General features: G+C 44.7%; 1 protein-coding gene across 9 annotated transcripts in view; it reads right to left on the bottom strand.

Annotated features, from left to right (window-relative positions):
* The window catches only part of LOC116921361, a 44,958-nt gene that overhangs the window by 12,029 nt on the left and 12,484 nt on the right, over positions 1-20,445 (bottom strand). For 3 of the 9 annotated variants that reach the window (XM_045171631.1, XM_045171633.1, XM_045171632.1), the window contains 6 exons: positions 18,377-19,886; positions 17,713-18,287; positions 17,260-17,400; positions 16,088-16,334; positions 14,824-15,019; positions 1,178-1,356 (listed from right to left, as the gene is read on the bottom strand). In XM_045171631.1, the coding sequence (XP_045027566.1) occupies positions 1,178-1,356; positions 14,824-15,019; positions 16,088-16,334; positions 17,260-17,400; positions 17,713-18,287; positions 18,377-19,886 (2,848 nt within the window). Of the gene's footprint in view, positions 1-1,177; positions 1,357-3,180; positions 6,022-11,974; positions 12,626-14,823; positions 15,020-16,087; positions 16,335-17,259; positions 17,401-17,712; positions 18,288-18,376; positions 19,887-20,445 lie in introns of those variants that run through there. The other 6 variants (XM_045171636.1, XM_045171634.1, XM_045171635.1 and 3 more) reach the window with 6 other exon arrangements.

Below are 20,445 nucleotides of genomic sequence, written 5' to 3'. Positions count from 1 at the left end.
TGCCACCGAAGACTTCCCCAATTTTTTTTTTCTTTCTTGTTCCACGTGCGTGTGTGTACAAGAAGAGACGGTCAAAGAAATCTGACCCTTCCGTATTTCGATGTGTGCGTGTCCATAGGTTCGAAAGAAGAAGGGGACACACAAAAAAAATGGAAGGAAACTGCTGGCCAATCTCCTCTTGCAATGCTGATGATGCACAGCGCGTACAATTGATGCCCTTTGATTTTCTTTTGACGTGTGTAACTGACTCGGCATCTTACGGACGAAATCTACCGAAAGCAACGGCCCATTCTGACTGCATTGGCTAATCGAGTCCGTTGCTGTTAACAAGCACGCGACGGGGTCAATACGCAATTTAAAAAAAGACGATTTGCGAAGGTGGTGGTGGTGGTCGGTTGGGATCAAATGATTGGGGTGTGAACAGGGAAAAACGAACGATATTTCAAGTTGCGTGTGCATCTGCCAACGCACCCCATTTCTATCTTCTTTTTTTCCGATTATGATCCTGTCAGTGGATGAATAATGCAAAGAGGAAACTTCCCAATCATTCACAAGTAAACAAACCAAGAAAAAACATAAAAACAAATTCAAATTCGATGGGAGTGTAACGACGGGCGTATACGAAAGAAAAAGAAAAATCAATCATTTAATTTGATTAGCGCGAAATGCGAACGCGTGATTATAGACTCTAACTCGACTAATCAGCCGCGTGTCTACACTATAGCTAACCAAACCTTAGATAGAATCATTTGCATATTGAAATCATCAAGTCCGCGCCAGTGCCAGAGGATAGCGGGACGCATTTTTACCGATAAGAGGCAAATCGATTTTCGTGTCGTGAGAAAGAGACGCCACCGCTACGGCAATGAGCAGCGAGCAAAGTCATTAGCATGATTCAAGCATTTCGCTCTTCATCGCCATATCAAGGCTATGTAATATGCACGCATTTAGAAATGCTGCTCTTCTTTGCCCATTATTTCATTAAATCCCCCCCCCCCCCTGCTATTCCAACACGGACAACTGTAAGCTTTTTCTAGAGTCTCTAATACAGCGTTGTCGCTCTGCTAATCACACGGGATTTTTTTGAATTTTATTTAAATTTTATTTAAATTTTGGAGGGGGGAAAGGAATTATTGTTTAGGAATGGAATTGAAACGAAAATTGAGATGGGACTCACCCAGCTTTGCGAACAGCTCCCGTACAATTGAACGAAGCGGCAGCGCCGCTTTTGCGGAACGGTGAAGTCGTGCCGCTCTGGTGACCGTGGTGTTGTCCTTCCGATTCTCCGCATCCGCCACCTCCGTCGTCGTCGTCGCTGATTGCAGTCGTCAAAGACAGTCGATCATCATCCGACATCTAAATCGATTGCAAACAGAATAAAAACATGGGGAAATGGTTAATCAGTTTCACATTTTTTTTTTTTTTATTCAATGATGGGCATAAAAAAGCAGATCGATTTTGTCTAAAATTAAGGAGCCAATTGGTTCTCTCTATTCGGCATCAAGTTTCGTGCAAAAAAAAAAAAATTATAATTTTAATGAAATTGATTTTTTTTTCATCGATAAAAGAAAAAAAAAAAAATTGTCCCCGTTCTTTTTCCAACCGGATGAAAATCGATCCGCTTCGTTCAATTTTCTTTGCGTTGGCCGTTTCGCGTTCGACAAATACGTTAAAATAAATCATTTCTTTTTTCTTTTTCTCTAGAACTGCTGCCCTTTCTCTAGCCATTTTTGTTGTTGTTGCCTTTAGCTGCGCTCTCATTATGATTGGAACTCTTCAAGTTTTCGATGTAACACGTAGGAGCCACGTCTCCGCCGTTGTAATGTTTGATAACTTGGATGACAATCCATCGCAATGCGAAAGATGATTAACCCCTCCCATCCAAAAACTAGTTTCTCATTGATTAAATGAATAATAATAATTTAAAAAAGGAAAAAAAGAAAAGAGAGAACTTGAAAATACAAAATGGCATCCAACAAGTTTTTCACGATTTTGAAGGATAGACGAACAGTTTCATTTTGCTTTTTTTTCGCTGCTCGTCAGCTAATTAGACAATGTCGTCTGCGTCTCGAGGAGAGTGACGATAAAACTGAAAGCGAATTTATTTTAAAAAAAAAAAGACTGTGCGCAAGTTTGGAAACACGCTCCGTGACATATCGCCACATAGTCACGATCGATAACTTTGTCCTCCTCTTTTCTCTCTTTCAAAATTCAAAAAATAAAATACAAAAAAAATCTAAATCTATTTGAAAAAAAAGGCGAAATTTCTAATTGTCACGCACTGAACGATAGACTGCGGAAGCCGAAGCTTTTCTCTCCTCACTCTGCCACTCTATTGGCGTGTGTCATTTGGACAGAGAAGAAGAGGAACGTATCCCCATCCATCGTGAATGCAACGAGCTCTTTTTTTCTTTCCTTTCTTCGCAACAGTGTGAGCGTGTGCTACTTCCGTTCGGCTCAGCCGACCAAACACGACACACACACGCACACACTCGAACAAACATATTGACGCAGTGCGATTCGCCAGAGTTTTTTCTAGACATCCAGCCGATGGATATGCCCCCGTCGGCGTTGGTTACGAAATCAAAGAAACATGTCAATAAAGAAATGGCAACAACAAACAAAAAAATGCAATGACATCACAAAGTTGTGGAAAATCAAAAAAAAATTATGCAAATGTTTGAAATCGCTACTAAAAAAGACGAAACGAACGATAAAAATAATAAAAAAAAAGTTGACATTTTTTCTAGAAAAAGGATAGATGAAATCTCGACGATCTTTAAACGCATTTTACACTCGATGGCACACATCTCAGCTACACGTAGAGAGCGTGTTATTGATCCATCGGAGCGATCCCTCATTCAGGGCCATGTAACTATAATAAACTCGTCTTCTATTCAATAAATCTTTGATTTTAGCCGAGAGCACCTTCCCATTTCTTTTCCTTCCCTCACTTTTGATTTAGATTTTTTTTCCCCTTCCACATTGCACAACACCTGAAGTGGAGGGGGGGGGGGAAAGCATTTCCGATTTATCAGCCAAAAATATATAAAAAGAAAAGAAAAAGAAGAACAAAATGTGCGCGCAGGATGTGAAGATAAAATTGATTTTGTTTGTTTTTGTTTGAAAAAAAAAAAAAAAAAGAAAAAAAAAAACTCGTCCGTCACTCGGTCTGTATACCTTGCAGAGAAAGAGGGCGTTGCATTCGGCGGGTGTGATCCGCCAGTGATGGTGCTGGTAGATGCGGGGCTGTCGGTCGGCTCGCATCCGCTGGTCCAGCCGGAGCAACGCCCGCTCTAGACCCACGTTGCTGCTGTTGATTTGCTGCTGATTGGACGCGTTTGCAGCGGCCGACGAGCGGCCGCCATTGCGTTCCGGCGAGCCCCAACATTCGATATATCCGCATCCGCTTGCATCCGTCGCGTCTTTGTCCGATTCAGAGGCCGTCCCGTCCGCCACCCCCTTTTCCGATTTCGTTAAATGCGTCAACGTCTTGACAATGTACTGCTCGATTTGCAGCCTCTGAGACAGCGATGCCAAGTAACTCTGATGTCCGCCACCTGCGGCCGTTTCGCATGATCGATCGTTGGCGGCGACGCTACTCGCCCTCGACGAAGATCGCGGCGTTCTCAACGAATCGTAGTGACGTTGATCTCGCGATGATGCCGCGTTATTCAGCGCCGGCGTCGGCGACGTCGTCGACGCTTGGCGTCGCCGTCGCAGATGCGCTTCTTCCGAATCGCTCAGCGAAGCGCCGGGCGCTGGTCGACGTTGTTGTTGTTGTCGTTTGACTGGCGTCGGGCAAGGCGGTGTGGAAGCGTCGCCCATCGCAGACGTCGTGGCCATCGGATCATTTCCGGCCGATCCGCCGCCACCGCCGCCGCTTTCTCGCGTCGGTTGTTTCAACGAGTTGGTGTATCGATCGGCGCCGCTCAGCAATTGAGTGATGAGGGCCAAGATTTCGGCCCAGTGGCGGCCAACTGGCGCGCCAGCCGTCGCCTCCACTCGGCCGTGAGAGGTCGGCGGGTGACACGTTCGCGGCAGACTACGCGTTTTGAGGGCGTGATGGCTGGAACAAGAGGCAGGAGGTGGAGCTGACGCGGTGCCAGCGGCAGACGATGGCGCGCCATGTTGACATTCCATCGCGCACTTGTCGTAATTGACTTCGACCGAATGCGACCGGCTGGCCGAGAAATTGCGCTCCGATGGAGCCGCTCGTTGCGCGTCGCCTCCGTCGTGCGGAGGCGGTTTTCTGGACGTGGCAGCGGTGGCGCTGTTGTTGGTCGACTGGCGGAACGATCGCGCTGTCAAATAACCAGCCGGAAGTGGATGCGAAGACGGAAGCGACGATGGAGTCGTCGTTAAACTGCTGACGGATGGAACTTTGGATGCTGCTGTTGTTGTTGTTGTTGTTGTTGTCGATTCGGCGTTTAAGGCACTTGAAACTGGAGGACGAACGAGCGGAGGATCACTGCTCACAATGACGTTGCTGCTGCTGCCACCTAGGCCTCGAGCGTGTCCACTTACGAACTGCAACAGCTGATAGAATTCAGACAGCGTCACTTCCTGTTGGTGGCCCGTCGTTCGAACGGCGGCCGCCGATTGATGACATCGAGGCGAGCAATCGGCAGGCATCGAACGTACGGGCCGGCACGGCTTCACCGCCGCCTGACTCTGCTGCTGTTGTGGCTGCACTTGGCCAGTCTGCTCATTCGACGGATCGGCTAATTTCTCACGACGCACGTCTCGGGCGAAAGCCAAGGCCAAATTGGCCGCCATTTCTAAGCCGATGGTGGCCTCCGCCAGAGCGTCTTTCTCCGGCCCCGTCCGTTGCGGCTCATCCGCTTGTTGTTGTTGCTGTTGTTGCTGCTGTCGACCGAAACGCACCGATTTGACGTTGCCGGAAGACGGAAGAGTCGAATGAGCGTCTTCGGCAGCCGCTTGCTGCTGGGCCATCATCAAGGCGGCCGTCACCGACGTCTCCGTCGGCGGATGATTCCCGTAGCGGATGAAATCCTGATGCACAGCCGTCGACGACGACGACGGCCAAGGTCTGACAGTTTCATTGCCCGGGGCGGGACTCGGATGGATGCACGAACTCGTCCTGGGAGGCGGGATCGGTTTGGATCGCGTCGTTTTAGGCGGAAGCGGCGGAGGAGGAGCAGCCGTTGCTGTCAATCCGGCCAACGTCTTGAATCGCATCGACGTGCTGGCGTCGTTGTTGTTGCTCGCACCGGCCGACGACGCCGAATAATTGTTGGCCACCGCGCCCGGTAGGCTTCCGTTTCCGACCGGAGTGGCCGGCGTACTGGCCGACGACGATTGGCCCCTCTGAAGCAAACGATGAGCCCAGCGACGGACGCCCGATCCTGCGCTTCCCAGCGTCAGACTTTCGCCGTGTTGGCCATGCGATTTGTTGTTGTTTTTGCTCTTCCGCGTGTCCATCGACATGACGGACGTCGTTGCTGCATTGCCACCGCCCTGTTGTTGTTGCGATGTTGTTGTTGTCGTCAAGCCGGGAATGAAACTACTTGCCATGACAACCAGCAATAATTCCTCCTCCACCACCAATAACAACAACAACAACAACAAAAATGTTTTTCTCCTCTTCGAATGGCTGGATTAGTTTTGATCCATCCTATTTTTTTTCTTTTGATTTTTGAGGGACGTCTGGGGGGTGGGGAAGGATTTTATTTTTATTTTGCTTGTTTTTGAATAAATTATCCGGAAAATTTCAATTTCTTTTTCGTGGGTAGATGTTGTGGATTTTCTTCGTATTTCGATGGTCAAGTTTTTTTTTTTTTGGTTTTTTTTTCTTCATTTATTTCATTTTTTTTTTTTTCTTTTCGACGAGTTTTTTATAAATACATTTTTGAATGTTGATTTGGTTTTCTCCTTGTTCTTGGTTTCCTTTCGTTTATTTGGTGAAATTCGTTTATTCTAAAAATTCAAATTGTCTCCGCGTCGGATCATCTGTTGTTGACTGTTGGCGAATGCGATGGACCGAGTTGATGTCATCAACTACAATAATAAGCAAACAACAACACAACGGGGGGAAAGTCAAGAATCAGTCGGACGAGACTCTCAACTCTCGAAAAAAAACACATTTTTCTTCTCTTTTTTTATAACCAATTTTGTCTTCCTATTTTTCTTAAGTCTATCGAGGGGGGAAACGAAAGGAAGACAACAAGAAATTTTAAAAAACCACGCGGACAATCATAGTAAAAAAATACAAACAAATATAAAAGATATTTATCTTTTTCTCTTATATAGACGCGTGTAGCTTCTTGATCTCTTCCAGTCGTTTAGTACAAAAATAATAAAAAAGAAAGGAAAGAAAACAGACGAACGGGAATGGCGCGTATACAGGACGAGAGATAAACGGCGTATCATTTCGACTTCTACATCAAATCTGAATAGAGCAGATCTACTATCTTGTCTACATGAAAGAGAACTGCGGCTGAAAGTTGTTGTTGCTTTTCGCAGGTTAGAAACAAGTCAAGAAAAGATCCGCATTTCCGACAACACGCCCCCCCTTCCCCCAAGAGATTAATAAACGATGCGGTACACGTGTAAGTGCAACTGTTAATGCAAAGAAAACTATATCATCATCGCCATCAATTGCCGCGCACTTAATTAATTTATTTTTTTGCCCCCTCTCCGAATGATGCGCTACCATCTCGCAGCTAATACAACTTGATCACCGTATAATTAAAATCCAACAATCCCCTGAATTAAAAGAAAAAAAAGGGGGTGATGTCTATTGATCGAAATCGCAAAGAAAACGATCGATAAAAAGGAATCGAAAGATCTTTCTGAAAAAGAAAAAAAAAGGCCACTATGTGCTGAGGTATTTTTATAGTAGCGCACATCGTTGGCATGGCAACGATTGTGACACATTTTCTTGCGTTTTTTGATGGGCGACGAAAAGAGGCGAATGATTCAGGGATATCGTGCGCGCGGTGTGCAATTGCGGCGGCTGGAATTTCAACCAGTTTTCATATAAATATCCGTCGTTTCGATATTTTTATTGGCTCGCGCAGTGGCTTGACAAAGGCGCGAGCAACCGAAACGAGCAAACAACGACAGGCGAACGCATTAATGGATCGCGTCTTACACGTTCCGCACTGGCGCTAAGATGCCGACGGATCAATATCAAATGGCTATAAATTGTGAAAACTCTAATGGGCTTTCTTTCTGCTTGTGCCGCGTAGAAAAGAATAATAAGAATAATAAGAATCATCATCATAATAAAAAGGGGCTTTTCATCAGAAATCTCGGATTCTTTTTTCAGGTGTCATGATGAATGATGAAACATTTTACCTTCATCCGGATATAAAGAGGAGGTGGGTGGGAACAACACGGAAAAGAACGAGTGCAATGTGGCCATTTTTAAAAGGCAGGTAGCCAATGATTCGAAAACAAAAATGGATGTCAGTCTATCGACATTTAGTTTTTAGATCGAATCGCACGTTATCTTTCAGTGTGTAACGACTTTGTTGTTCACATGCCAGCAGAGGCGCACGTGACTGTTCTCTCCGATCGGTGAACGTATTGTCTCCTTACATCCCCAACCCCACCCACACATAAAACATGATGGTTTAAGGAGGGCACATATCTCAGGGTCTACGTGGCCCTTCGTGAACGACTGTAACACACACAAAAGTGCAAACACACACGTAATGATCCCTTCTCTGTATAGTACACACACACAAACAGTCGTTTAAACGATGCGTTTCAGAAACAACCACGTCATAAGACCAAATGAAACCTTCCCTGCGCATACGCCACGTGTAACCGACCCTATTGGTGTATCTACTCCGCCTGAGATAGTTCCAGTCTTGTAAGCTGACAGGGGGATTTGGCTACATTGATTTCCTGCACTGGACGCAGCAGAGTCCATTTTTATTTCAGAACCCCAGAATTTTTACGTCGTTCGTTTAAACTGATTGGTCTGTTATTAAAAAAGGCATTCAATTCACCTCCAAGCAAAGAAAAATGATGATGAACATTTTTTTTTTGTTGCTGTTGTGTTTGTTTCATTTTCTCCATGTCAAGAGGGAAAGCTCCTAACCTTTGTGACATGCGAGTAAAAAAAGAATGCACCTCACGTAACAAAACAAAACAAAACAAAAAATGGGTAGCAAAACAAGAAGAAGAATTGGATCCCATCTTTCAGGAGCGAGAGGGATCCTGTCAAGTTTCCGTACAAGTAGATCCACGGTAACAGCCAACACTCCCCGCCTTTTGTCGTCATATTTTGCTGCTCCTTCTTCTTCTTTTTACGTTAAAAAGAGAAACGAGAAAAATAAAAAAGAATGGGAGTGGTTCGTGATTGATGAACGAGCTCTCCTTCCCTCTATCTTTTCTGTACACAGCACAAAAGATATTTGTCTGCGCCTTTAGTATTTCCATTTAGCCTTAAAATAAAAAAAAGAAGGTCTCGAATTCCGAATGTTTTTTTGTTTTTTTTACTCCGTTTGTGTTGACAATCTCGACTAGCTGCAATCACACACACACACAATGATCTACAAAAGAGTAAATATGGTCTTAAACAGTTAGACGAATGAAAAAAAAAAATAAACTGGGTCGGAGAGTCACATGGTGATCGACAAGCAGCTGACTCATCACGAGACGTTCAATATTGACACTGATCACACAGCGATGGCAGTCAAAGATGTAAAAAAGACAGACTAACAATAGTTAGACGCCAGTATTTGTCATTTTGATCATGAGACTTTGACATGGCTGCACCATCTATAAAATAGAACAGCCAGGGGTATATTTGTTATCCAAACAAAACAACAGATTGCAATCCATTCTTTTATTATTATGATTTTTCTTTAAAGCCAAAACAAAAAAAATATATAAAAATATATCCAACCCATTTCTTTCGATATTCTTTTCTACCCGAAATGAAACAAATGCCTCTTCTTTCAGTTCACTTTCCTGCCATCAGTTTTCGGCGTAAATGGACACGTGTGTCCATTCACGCTCCGCTGGTTCCACATACGCCACACTTTTCTTCTGAGATTTATATATTGCCGTATCCAGCCTCGGCCCAGAGATTAGCTGCCGTACTGGACTTATTGTTTTTTTCTCGACGTCCCTCATTCTGCCAACGCTTTGATACAGAACTACACGGAAAGCCACAGTGGGCCATCATCGAGATTGGCCTTAAAAAGAAGCCCACCAGTGAATGTAGTCGACGGCCAATCGGAGAGCCGTCGCAAAAATACTTGTACTTCCGTCGATATTACATATAGATGGCAGGAGGGGGGGGCTGTATAATATCTCAGCTGATTAGGAGCTTGCCAATAAAAAATATAATAATACCAGTAGGCACTTTTATTTTGTTGGCTTCAGTCAGAGGACCTTTTTTTTTGAAAGGAAATAAAATAAAAATGCGAGCTCCTCCTTTATAACTACTGTTACTAATGGACGATTGATGTCGTCAACATTGACTCACTCCGGCAATCAAAGAGAGAGCAAACTAGCGATGGGTGGAAACCTCTAAAAATAATATTAAAAAAGAAAGAAAGAAAGAAAGAAATAAAATAAATTGTGGGACCATCTTGCCAGATGTATTCGATGACGTTGACTCGGCAGCGAGGCTCCCAAAAGCCTTAATACGTAAGGCAAGTTTTCGGATCAATACGAGTAATAAGAGCATGCTGGGGTGTGGCTCGTATATAGCTCCCATGTAGCTATATAGGCTCTTTCTATAAAGGCTACGTCTACAAACTGCTAGAGCTTCGTGCTGCCGGAGCTATTAGTATTGCAAGGAAATAGAGAGAGAAAGCGAGAGAGAGAGAGAGAAGGAGGTTAGTATTAAGACGGCCAGCCGTGTGGATACGGTTCGATCATCGTACGCTAGGTTGCCACCTATTCCAACATCGTCGCTGTGTCTCTCTCTCTGCGAGCATTGATTTCTTGCTAGGACGCACACACACACAGAGGAAGGCTAGTGAGAGGATAAAGGTCGAGAGGAATGGCTCAATCACGGAGTTTGCAGTTTCAGATGGCGCAGCGATTGGCGAACTGAGCAGCCGAATTGGGTCAACATTCGATGCGATCCCCAATGAGAAATTGTCTGGCCACGTTTTTCTTTTTGTGACTTGAAACCAATTGGAAATGAGGGGGTTTGCGTTGAACCGTTTGAAAAGAGGCAAACTAGACATGGCATGGAAATGACGATTTTAAAAAAGGTACGATGCAATAACAAGAAAAAATGTTTGCCTTTGGATAATTTTTGATCGCGCGTCTTTTGTTTTCTAGCCACACGAAACATCCGAGACGTTTCCCTTTTTGAAAACGAACGACGGAGAGTTTGCTCTGCCTCCATTTCGGGCTGTTTGTCTTGATATTCTTTTTTTAAAAAAAAAACACGAGGGGTTTGATATAGTCGACGAACTCTGGTATGCAAATATGCAGACGACCGACATCAACAACAATGTCGACGACGTCAGCGGCCCAACTTTTTTTGTTTTAATTTTTTTGTTAGCCCATCTCAAAAATAGAAAAAAAAAATAAAAAATAAAAGAACCCAGAGGAAAAAGACGAAGAATAAGCGGCTGCCAAGAAAACAACAAATAAAAGAGGGCCTGATGAAAATCCTCCACCTTTTTCAATAGCAGAGCCATAAATGGTCGAAAGAGCGCAGAGATGGAACACACACGGATGATCTAAGACAAAAGGGGCAAACTGTTCACATAACATCGACGAGAAAAGACCCGAGAGTTTGTGATGTTGGTCTCACAAATAAGAACAAAAAATTGGGAATCAACCAAGCGATTGTAAATGAGGCCTTTGTGTGTGTGTGTGTGTATCAACACAGCGACCCCCGTAAAGAAAAAGAAAAAAAGCTCGTCGGGATATGAAAAGAAACAACAACAAAAAATTGGGAAACCCACAGCGTCATCACAGCCACATATTTGCATAATAAGTGGAGTCGGACCGGTTGATTCCCCCCCTTTTTCTTTTCTTTTTCTTTATAAGGTAAAGTCAATTTTTATTTTTAAGTTGATGGGTCGAAACTGAAGAATGTAACGAAAGTGATTGGGGAAAAATGGGGCGCTGGATGTTGAAAGATTTACGCCCGTTTTTCTTGTTGTTTTCCCCCTTTGATTTTTGATTGGAGACGTGCGACATCAGCCAGCAAAACGAAAAATACACAAACATCGACCGACTTGAACGAGTTTTCAAGTTGTTCAACAACCGCCGCTGTGTGGAGCGCGCCCCGAAGACGCCCAGGTAATTGGTTTTTTTTTTCTTCTTCTTCTTCATTTTCTCCCTCATCGAGAAGGATAGAAAAGAGGCAGGAAAATCTGGCATCGATTGACGTCATCGACGTCGTCGTCACGCCGAATAATAATTCAAAAAAAAGGTGGGAACGGGGAGGACTGGCCGAGTAGATGAAATGGTAGGAATAAGAAAACATGATTTTCTTTTTTCCTTATTCCAAGAAAAGAAAGATTCAACCATCAACTAAAAGTTGATTTCTCAAACATCGTGACTGATGATATGCGCTACATGTTCACACACTTTCGCAATTGCACAAAAAAAAGAGGGGGGGATCCACTTGACGTAACGTAAATGTGAGAAATGAAAAGCGAAGTTTAAAGACGCGCGTCTCTAAAAAAAAAGGAAAAATTGCAGACAAAACGATGAATCTGTTTAAGTGCATCTGATGTGTGCTATGCAGTTGAACCCGGGAATTTCAAAAGAAAAAAAAAAACGAAAACGAAAAAGAAAAAGAGAAAATTGAAATGAAAAAGCCAACAACTTTCAGCAAAGTCAGCGTCCAAACTTTGGAGTTGTTTGAGTTGAAAAACAAGTTGGGCGCTAGATTAAAATTCGTACGGAGAAAAACAAAACAAGTCTCTATCTCTCACTGTTCCGCGGCCGATTCCATTCGATCGTTTTTAATGGTCAAGTGTTGAGGCAACCGAAGACAAAATGAAACGGCTCTTACGTCATCATTGGAGCGTGTTGGCTCTCTAGTCGGAAGGTCAACGGAAAAGACAAGCTCCTTGTGTCGATTATCGATGATCAAGAAAAATGCAAAACAGAAATCATTTCCTTATTCAGCTTCGTCTTTCCTTCTTTCTTTTTTCGAATAATAAAAATAATAATAATAATCAAATAACTCTTGATGATGGATTGAACTCTTTTGTTTTTTTTTTCCTATTCGCTGCTGATGGATTGGGCGATTGTTGAAACACTTCCGGGATTGTCGTCACTCTTCTCTTCCTGCCATTTACAACACGTGCCCGTTTGTTACACTAGGCAAGTGGAGAGCGTCGGCCGGCACAATAACAACGACGCCCACCACACACACACACAAACGGCCACGAAAGAAGAGTGGGAAAAACAAATGAACGACAGCCTCCAGTGACACTGTTAATACCGATGTTGTATACGGTATTTTAAATAAAAACACACACACACACACACTGAGGAATGAGAGCGACGCCAAAGCTTCCTATTGCTAAGAGCGTCGATATGATTTGTACGTCGTGTCTTTGGCGTCGCACGAGAAATTACACATCCGCACTGGTGGCAATCCCGTCTCGGACTGAGGCACTGCCGGAGTTGCCGACCCCCCCGCTCGCCGATAGACTTCACGGAGGAGGGAGAAGACTATTACATGTTAGAGAAACCCAAGGACGCGTGTGTGTGTGTGTGTGTGTGTGTGTGGTTGTGCGCCCGCGCCGGGGTTTCGCCCCTTTTTCCACTCTCTTTCTTTTTTTCTATTCTTTCTTTTTTTCTATTCTTTCTTCCGCCTCCCAAGGTAACATCAACAACTACCGCCAGGGGGCATCTCAACAGGATTATTTTTTTTTGTTTTTTTATCCCAATGAAAATTTGAAAATAAAGAATAAAATTCTAACGGAACTTGAAATTTCTTTTTTTTTTAGTGTGACGATGTCTGCGATCGCAACACACACACACACACACACAAATTTTGTAAAAAACAAAACAAAAACGGGAATTTTTGTTTTTAAAAAGAAAACAGGTGGAAAGTTTTTCGTTCTTACGTCTGTCCACATTTTTCATAAAAAAAAAAAAAAAAGTCCGGTAAAGAGGACGGGGGCGATTACGGGATGCAGAGAGTACACATAGAGACGAGTGCGGTACATTTCCTTTTCCATTAAATGGAACAAACATTTGCACAGCGGGAAAGACAGGACACGCAAAGCCCCCCCCCCCCACCACCAAATATATACAACGTCTCTCACATAGGATCAAATTGGACAGAAATAAAAATGTGTGTGTGTGTGTGTGTCTAAAAGAAGCAAGTTTTTGCTCCTGTGCATACACGTCCTCCAGAACGATTGCGTCAGTGTGCGCGTTGCGCTTGTCTGGGCATCTCAGAAGGGACCGGGGGGGCGTGTGAAAATCGAATTTGGTTTTGAATTTTTAATTTTGATGCCAATCATTGTCGAGCGCGTCGAAACAATTGAATAGCGCTACAGACTGTGGCTGAAACGATGCAAACGAACTTTTTTTCAGAGAAATGCCGTACTTTTATATTTAATTACTACTCCCCCAGCAGCACGTCATTTATGAAAAATGCATCTCATTAATTATTTCGCCCCCTATATACGCAAAAGAAAACTTCAAAAAAAAAAACCAAAAAAAAAGAAGAAATCTTTTAACATTTTCAAAACTCAAATCCTATCTCGAATTTTCTCGCCCGATTAGGTTACGTTCCATAACTGTTGCTAGTGAAACTACCGTAAGCGTTTCCATGGCAACCGCAAGCCTAGCCGGCCCAAGATCTATCCCAATAGTGTATTCACGAGTGCACGCTGAGACCGATCAATTTTACACGCACACGGGAAAAGCGGATTGTCTAACGATGGAGGCATCGCTGGGTGACGGAAGGCGGCAGCACTGAGCAAGCCCAGCAGAAAAAAAAATAAAAAATCAATAAAGAAAGAACGTGAGAACCTGTCGAACGACCCACCCGACGTACATTACAATCAATTGATGGACAAAAAAAGGAAGGGGAAGAGGTTCAAAAATTAAATTCAAAAAGCGCGCCCATCACAACGATGGGACTTAAATTTGTAGTTGTTGTTCAAAATATTTAGAAAAAAGAAAAGACTTTTGCTGTTCAGTGGTTCAATGGAGCGCAATCGTCATCATTACGGCCACGGGGACGCGACATGCGTCAATGTCGCATGTTGCGACACGCACCGGGGGGAAATGGACACGTCAACAAAATAAGAAAGAGAAATGAAAAGACTCGAGAGACTCGGCGCGTTGAGGGGAACGAACAAACTTACATTTTGATTGGACCCTTTGGCTGGACGCGCGCACGACATCGCATTCGAAACGGATGGGAAGCTGCGATGGTCTTGCCATTCAAATCAAACCTGTCAACCCTGCCCCGATTTTCATCATTTGTTTACACATAAAAAAATGAAAAAAAAAAAAAACATGGCGTGTTTTCTCGCTCACCATCCCTCACTTGAATTGGGCCGCGTTGGCGCCCCTACGACCTCGTTAAATCCGCATTTCCACAAAACACCGGAAATCAACATCTTAAATGACATCGGCGGAAAGCGCAAAACAATTTCATTCATTCTCCAGATGGAGAAGATCATTAAAATCAAGTTAAAAAAAAAAAAAAAACAAACAAAAAATCATAATAATTAAGTGATTCAAAATGCCTGATTGCCGAAAAAGGAGAGATCCCAAATGATCGGGGCAAAAACCAAAAAAAAAACCCCAAAAAAACGAATAGAAAACATTTCCTAATTGAATAAGAAGAGATGGAATATTTTTTTTTTTTAAATTTTGTGTGTGTCCTACCTCAGACGAAGTCAAGTAGCAAAGGCGTGAATCGTTGCTCTCGATGGATGTCTGTTGCTGGACGACGATGTTGCCGCTACTGCCAGACAACGCAGCGGCCGAACCGGCCAAACGGTTTGTCCCTCCGGCTAGTGTTTCACGATCGCTCAGGTAACCCGACCGCACACTGTCTTGTCTCTCGTAGAAACTATTGGCCCTGTCCGGTAAAGAAAATCGCCAATAGCCAAAAGCCAAACAAAAAAAAAAACAAACCAAAATTAAAATCAAAATCAAAAATCAAAAAAGAATAGAAAAAGACAAAATATTAGATCATCACCTTTCAATAGATAAATAATAAAAAAAAAATGAATAATAATAGAAGAATTAAATGCATTATGTTCCACTCGCATTGCATATTAGACTTTCATTCAATTTTCCCTTTCTCTTCGCGTTAAGACATTGTTCCTTTTGTTTTCCGGTTAAAGGTGGGGAGTAACACAATCGTGATGGATGCTGTTGTTGTTGTTGTTGTTCGACTAACAACATTCTATAGATTGCGACTATCGCTACCGTCTACGGATGCGCTTTTGTTCACCCCCCCTACCTCTCTGCTTTCGAGGCAGTGCTCAAAGAGAGAAAATGAGACGCAAACAAGAAGCCCAGCGGGAGATGCTTTCCGACACGACGGGCCGTCCACAGTCATCTCTCTATACTTACATATTATCCAGTTGGGCGATAGGGGGGGAGTGCGGAGGGCGTGTCCCCATAAAAGATGGCGTTTTTTTGGGGGGAGGTAACCGCAGAGCGTGTATGAGTGTAAATAGAGCAAAAGAGATAAAGAATAAAAGCTATCCATCTATAAATATATATAGATCTAAGAAAGAGAAAAACTTGTGGTACAAAAGACGTCACCCTAAGTAACGGGGGGAGGGAGGGGCGAACCTGACGAAATCGAGAAAATATTGACACGAGAACGAGAAGATGAAAAAATGCAAGAAAAAACTCATATAAATATGTAGAGTGGCTGGGTGGGGGATGGATGTAAAAATAAAAAAAAAAGACTAGAGGCTTTTAGATAGGGGCGATGGGGCGGAGCTTGTGACGTCACGAAAGATGTATTGCTTCCAATATTTATCTACGCCCAATTCGCTTCCAATAAATCAGACGTCTTCGTCCTTGTAGACCCAACACCCAATCTAATTTCGCTGCGGGTGTTACGTCACTACACGCCACAACAACAAAGAATGAAGGGAAAAAAGACAAAATGATTCAGTTATAAACTCACCGGGAACTCATATCGCTCAGGTAGCCTCGATCCCGTTCGGAGTAAATGCTGCGCTCTAAATCAGCTCCTCCACCTACACCGTAGTAAGACGATCGGTTGGCTTCCGATGCTGGTTGTTGTTGCTGCTGCGCGTGGTGGTGGTGATTGGCGTTGGTCGGAGCCGTTTCGCTGCGGCACAGACGAGACGAACGGTCGACGCTACGAGACGACGACGGAACACTCGGTGGACCTGGCGGAGGTGCACCTGCTATTTCAAAAAGAAAAACTTAATTAATTAATTAGAAAAGAATAACAAATCAATTGGGTTCATTAATAAGTACGATTCGCAAAACGAATGCATTTTGCGGATGAAGCTTGGTGTGGAGTTAAAAGAGAAACGATATGCGTTAAATCGACGATAGATGGAAGAGAGATAGCCAAATGAAAAAAATAGGCATGACAACACAAACACAAGACAATCAATAGCGAGAGGGGAATGTTAGAATTGGCACGGAAAGAGTAGTGAGAAGATAAATTAGAATCAAGCCTCCTATCGTGTTATGCTTCTTGGCCTAACGTTTTAGCACCACCTTTGTTTTGCTCTATTGTGTTGCACTAATATGGAGAGTTTCCTTTTCATTTTTAGTTGATCCGAATGCAAAAGGATGGAACACAGAATAACCGGGCAACGAGCCATACAAAATCCAGACAAACAAATGACGTTGCGTCCATAATCGCCGCCTTCTTTTCTCCTACCCCTCCACCACCATAGGTTTGCCAACAGCCAAGTTCAACAACGAATCGCGAGATCTACCATCAAACTACTGGACAAACACCACACACACACACACACACACAATTTGCATATTTTTCTTTCTTTCTTCCTTTCCATCTCAATTTCAAGTTTTTTTTTTGTTTGTTTCATTGAAAATAAAAAAAAAAAGATAATCGACGAATGTTAACATATGGAAGCGGAAGTAGACGGACAAGAAACGGCAAGCACACAACAGCAGGTCAAGCAAAAAAAAATTTTTTAATTAAAAAAAAAATTTTTTTTTCGAAACTTCATTCGTCAATTTTATATTTAATTTAATTTTAAATTAAATATTCGTTCGTCTAATTCTGAATGAATTTCATTTTTATTCTCTTTTTAATTGATTGCCTGCACTGATGGATGTGATTTGCATATGTACCTATTAACCCTCGCCCTCCGCGGTACTTTTCTTGGATGCGCTCCACTTCGGAGAGGATCCGCCGTTGCGGTTGCACAACCGCCGAACTGGAGGAAGACGAATAGCCGTTGCCCTTGGAGGAGGATGCTCGGATTATCGATTCTACAAATATGATGGATGGATCGACACGGGACAATAACATCGTCCAACAGGGAGAAGTGCGAGTTGTAGTTGTTGTGGTCGTCGTAATTAAAATACGTGTACATACACATACACAAACACACAGAGAAAGAGAGAGAAAGATAGATGGTTGCACAACCCGAGTATATCAACACATCATCAATGTGGTTATGTAGGAAGACGAAATGGAATAGAAATAAAAGAATAAAGAAGAGAATAAAAAAGAAAATAAAAAGGGAATCAAATTAAAACAAACAAAACCAAATGAAATCAAATCAATGAATCAACCATTACCTAAATCCTCCATGCTCTGAGAAAGGAGAGCTTCGAACGTGTGCAAACTGCAACTCTCGGCGTCCATGCCTTTGGCCAGCGTGTTGCGCAGGTGCATCTCGTATTCGAGCAAGAGCCTGGACGTGGGCGACGTGGCCACCGATCCCTGCTGCGTGCCACTGTTGCTTCGCGCACCCGTTGCCGAACCCATGCCGGCCGAGCCGGCGGCCATGGGCGGCGGCGGCGGCGGCAGCGGGTTGTTGCCTTCCATGTCCGAATTGCCGTTGCTGGAACTGGGCGTCGTGGCGTAGCACAAGTGATGGTCAAACAGCATGTTGTCCGACGAAGGCGATCCGGCGTCTGCGCGTCCGTCAAAGTCCAGGTAGAGATTGCGTTCCAGGTTCTGGCGCAGCGAATCGGATGCGAAACTCTGAGACCGTTGCTGCTGTTGCTGCTGGTGCGGATGCTGCTGGTGCGGTTGCCCAACACCGGATGAGACTCGAGCGCTTCCGTACGACATTGTCCGCGACATGGCCATTTTCGGATTGGCGCCAATCGGCCTGGCCAGCGGCGCGTAAAATCTCGGCGTCCGACTGCTAATGAACATTTGAATGTTTCATTTTCATTTTTATTATTTCAAAATTAAAGTTTTCTTGAACGCGGAAATGATTTGTTCAATGTTTACCTGCTAATTTCCGGTTCCGATTGAAATCCGTCGCTGATGGGCCGATGACTGGACGTGCCGCGTCGACTCATTTCTGGCGACGTCAACGGCGACGCGTTGGGGCTCAATCCGGCCGCCATCTGGCCGGCCATTTGTTGGACGGGTTGCAGCATCCGCTTGAGGACGTCGCTGCCCAGTCCGGCCATCACCGGATTGCCCGTCACGGCCAGCTCGTTGGCCACCACGTTCTCCGTGCTGCGGCTGCGATGCCTGCGCGCCGCCCTCATCGGCTGATCGTGCTCGTCCTGGAAGAACCCGTTAGACGATCCGGCAGCGGCAGCCGAGCCGGACGGTGGTCCGTCCATTCCCGAATAATCCACCGATTTGGAGCTGAGCAAATCGCGTCGATTCAAATGATGCGCGTGGGCCGAATGCAAATGAGGCGGACGGCCGGAAACGGATCGCCGCGTTTGGTTCATCATGTCCTGCATCATGACGTCGTTGCTGACATCGCCCTGCACCGAATAGGCCCGATCGTAGTACGGATGATGGTGTTGCTGTTGCGGCGGCTGGTGATGATGGTGCGGATGAACAGAAGCCGCATGCGGATGGTGATAGCTACTGACGCCAGAGTCGGATCGATTGGCGTACTGCATTTGCGTTGGCATTGACGGAAGGGTGCCACCGAAATCGGCCGCGTAATTGGCCTGTTGCGGCATAACACCGTAAGGGTAGCCGGAACGGTTCAACGTCTGCGATTGCTGCGGATGCATTCCGTGATACGGCATGGCTTGTTGTTGTTGCTGCTGCTGCTGCTGTTGTTGTTGGGGATATGTCCTCGGGATGGCTCCTTGTTGCATTTGATTATAATAATTGGATTGCCCGCTTCCGTAAAGCGGTTGCTGGAACGCCGGTGCATACTGATGCGGATAAACCGGTTGTTGCTGTTGTTGTTGTTGTTGCGGGGCGTTAGGTAGCGCCAGCGGTTGTTGACTGGTCCGGTGCGTAATGGACTGGAGCGAGGACGCCGTCGCCGGTTGTTGATGATCCGAAGAGGCGGGCGGAACGGCAGCGGCCGGAGTCTGAGTCGTTTGCGTCGTCATCGTTTGAGTTTCAGACGATTTCGATTCGACGCCGCATCCGCCGGATGTTTGCAAATCAGCCGAATTCGCCGCAGCGGCCACTGCGTTCATCGGCGCCGTCAGCGTTTGAGCAGCCGACGGTGCGGCCGCAGCCGCCGCATCGCTGGCGACGTCGGCTTCAACGGCGGCGGCGGGCGTCGTCGCACCCGTCGGTCTGTTCGTTGCGTAGGCAGCGACATTTCTCTTAGCGGCGGCCGCCGCTGCCGCTGCCGCCGTCGTCGTCTGCACGTTGTCGTAGACGGACGTGCTGGAATTGGCGCCGAGCGACACTTTATCCTCCTTGACGACGACGTCGTTGCTAGACGACATTGTGCTGGCCGACGCCGTGGCAACCGTCTCTGCCGTCGACGGTTTCTTCAGCGATTGCGTCCGCGGCAAAGTCAACGAGGCTGTCGAAATTCAAAGCTTTCGTTATTTCTTTTGTTTCATCGTTTTGAAACTAATTTTTTGGCGAATGTTTGACAACAACAAGATATAGAAAGACAATAGGAAAATGGCATTTGATTATTCGGGTCGGGGGGGATGAGATAACGACTAGTGAGATCATCAAAGTCAGAAAGACAAGAATAATGTGGCTGTCCATCTTTTTCTTATTTTGGGGGGGAAATAAAGAAGACACATGAAAATGAATCGCGGATTGCGTTTAGCTCGGCGCTCAGTAGATGGCCAGGCACAGTTTTTCGGTGCCTTCACGGATTGATTTGTTGTTGTGCGTACACCCCATTTTTTATATTTTTATTTTTAACCACACAGCGTCCTCTCTTTCTACTAACAGACTTGGGTGGCCTTAGGCCGAACCAGCTCAACTCCTTTTCTTTTTTTTTCTTTGTTTCAACGCACAATATTAGATACTTGCGAGCGGAAAGGAATGAAGGAGACTAGCAAGCAAAAAATAAATAAATAAATAAATAATAATAAAGAGAAGAATGAAAAACAAAAAAAGAAACA

The sequence above is a fragment of the Daphnia magna genome, linkage group LG4, assembly GCF_020631705.1.
Source record: "Daphnia magna isolate NIES linkage group LG4, ASM2063170v1.1, whole genome shotgun sequence".
Classification (NCBI taxonomy): Eukaryota; Metazoa; Arthropoda; class Branchiopoda; order Diplostraca; family Daphniidae; genus Daphnia; species Daphnia magna.
Note: the sequence above shows the minus strand (reverse complement) of the source record. Positions and strands in the feature narration are given on the sequence as shown.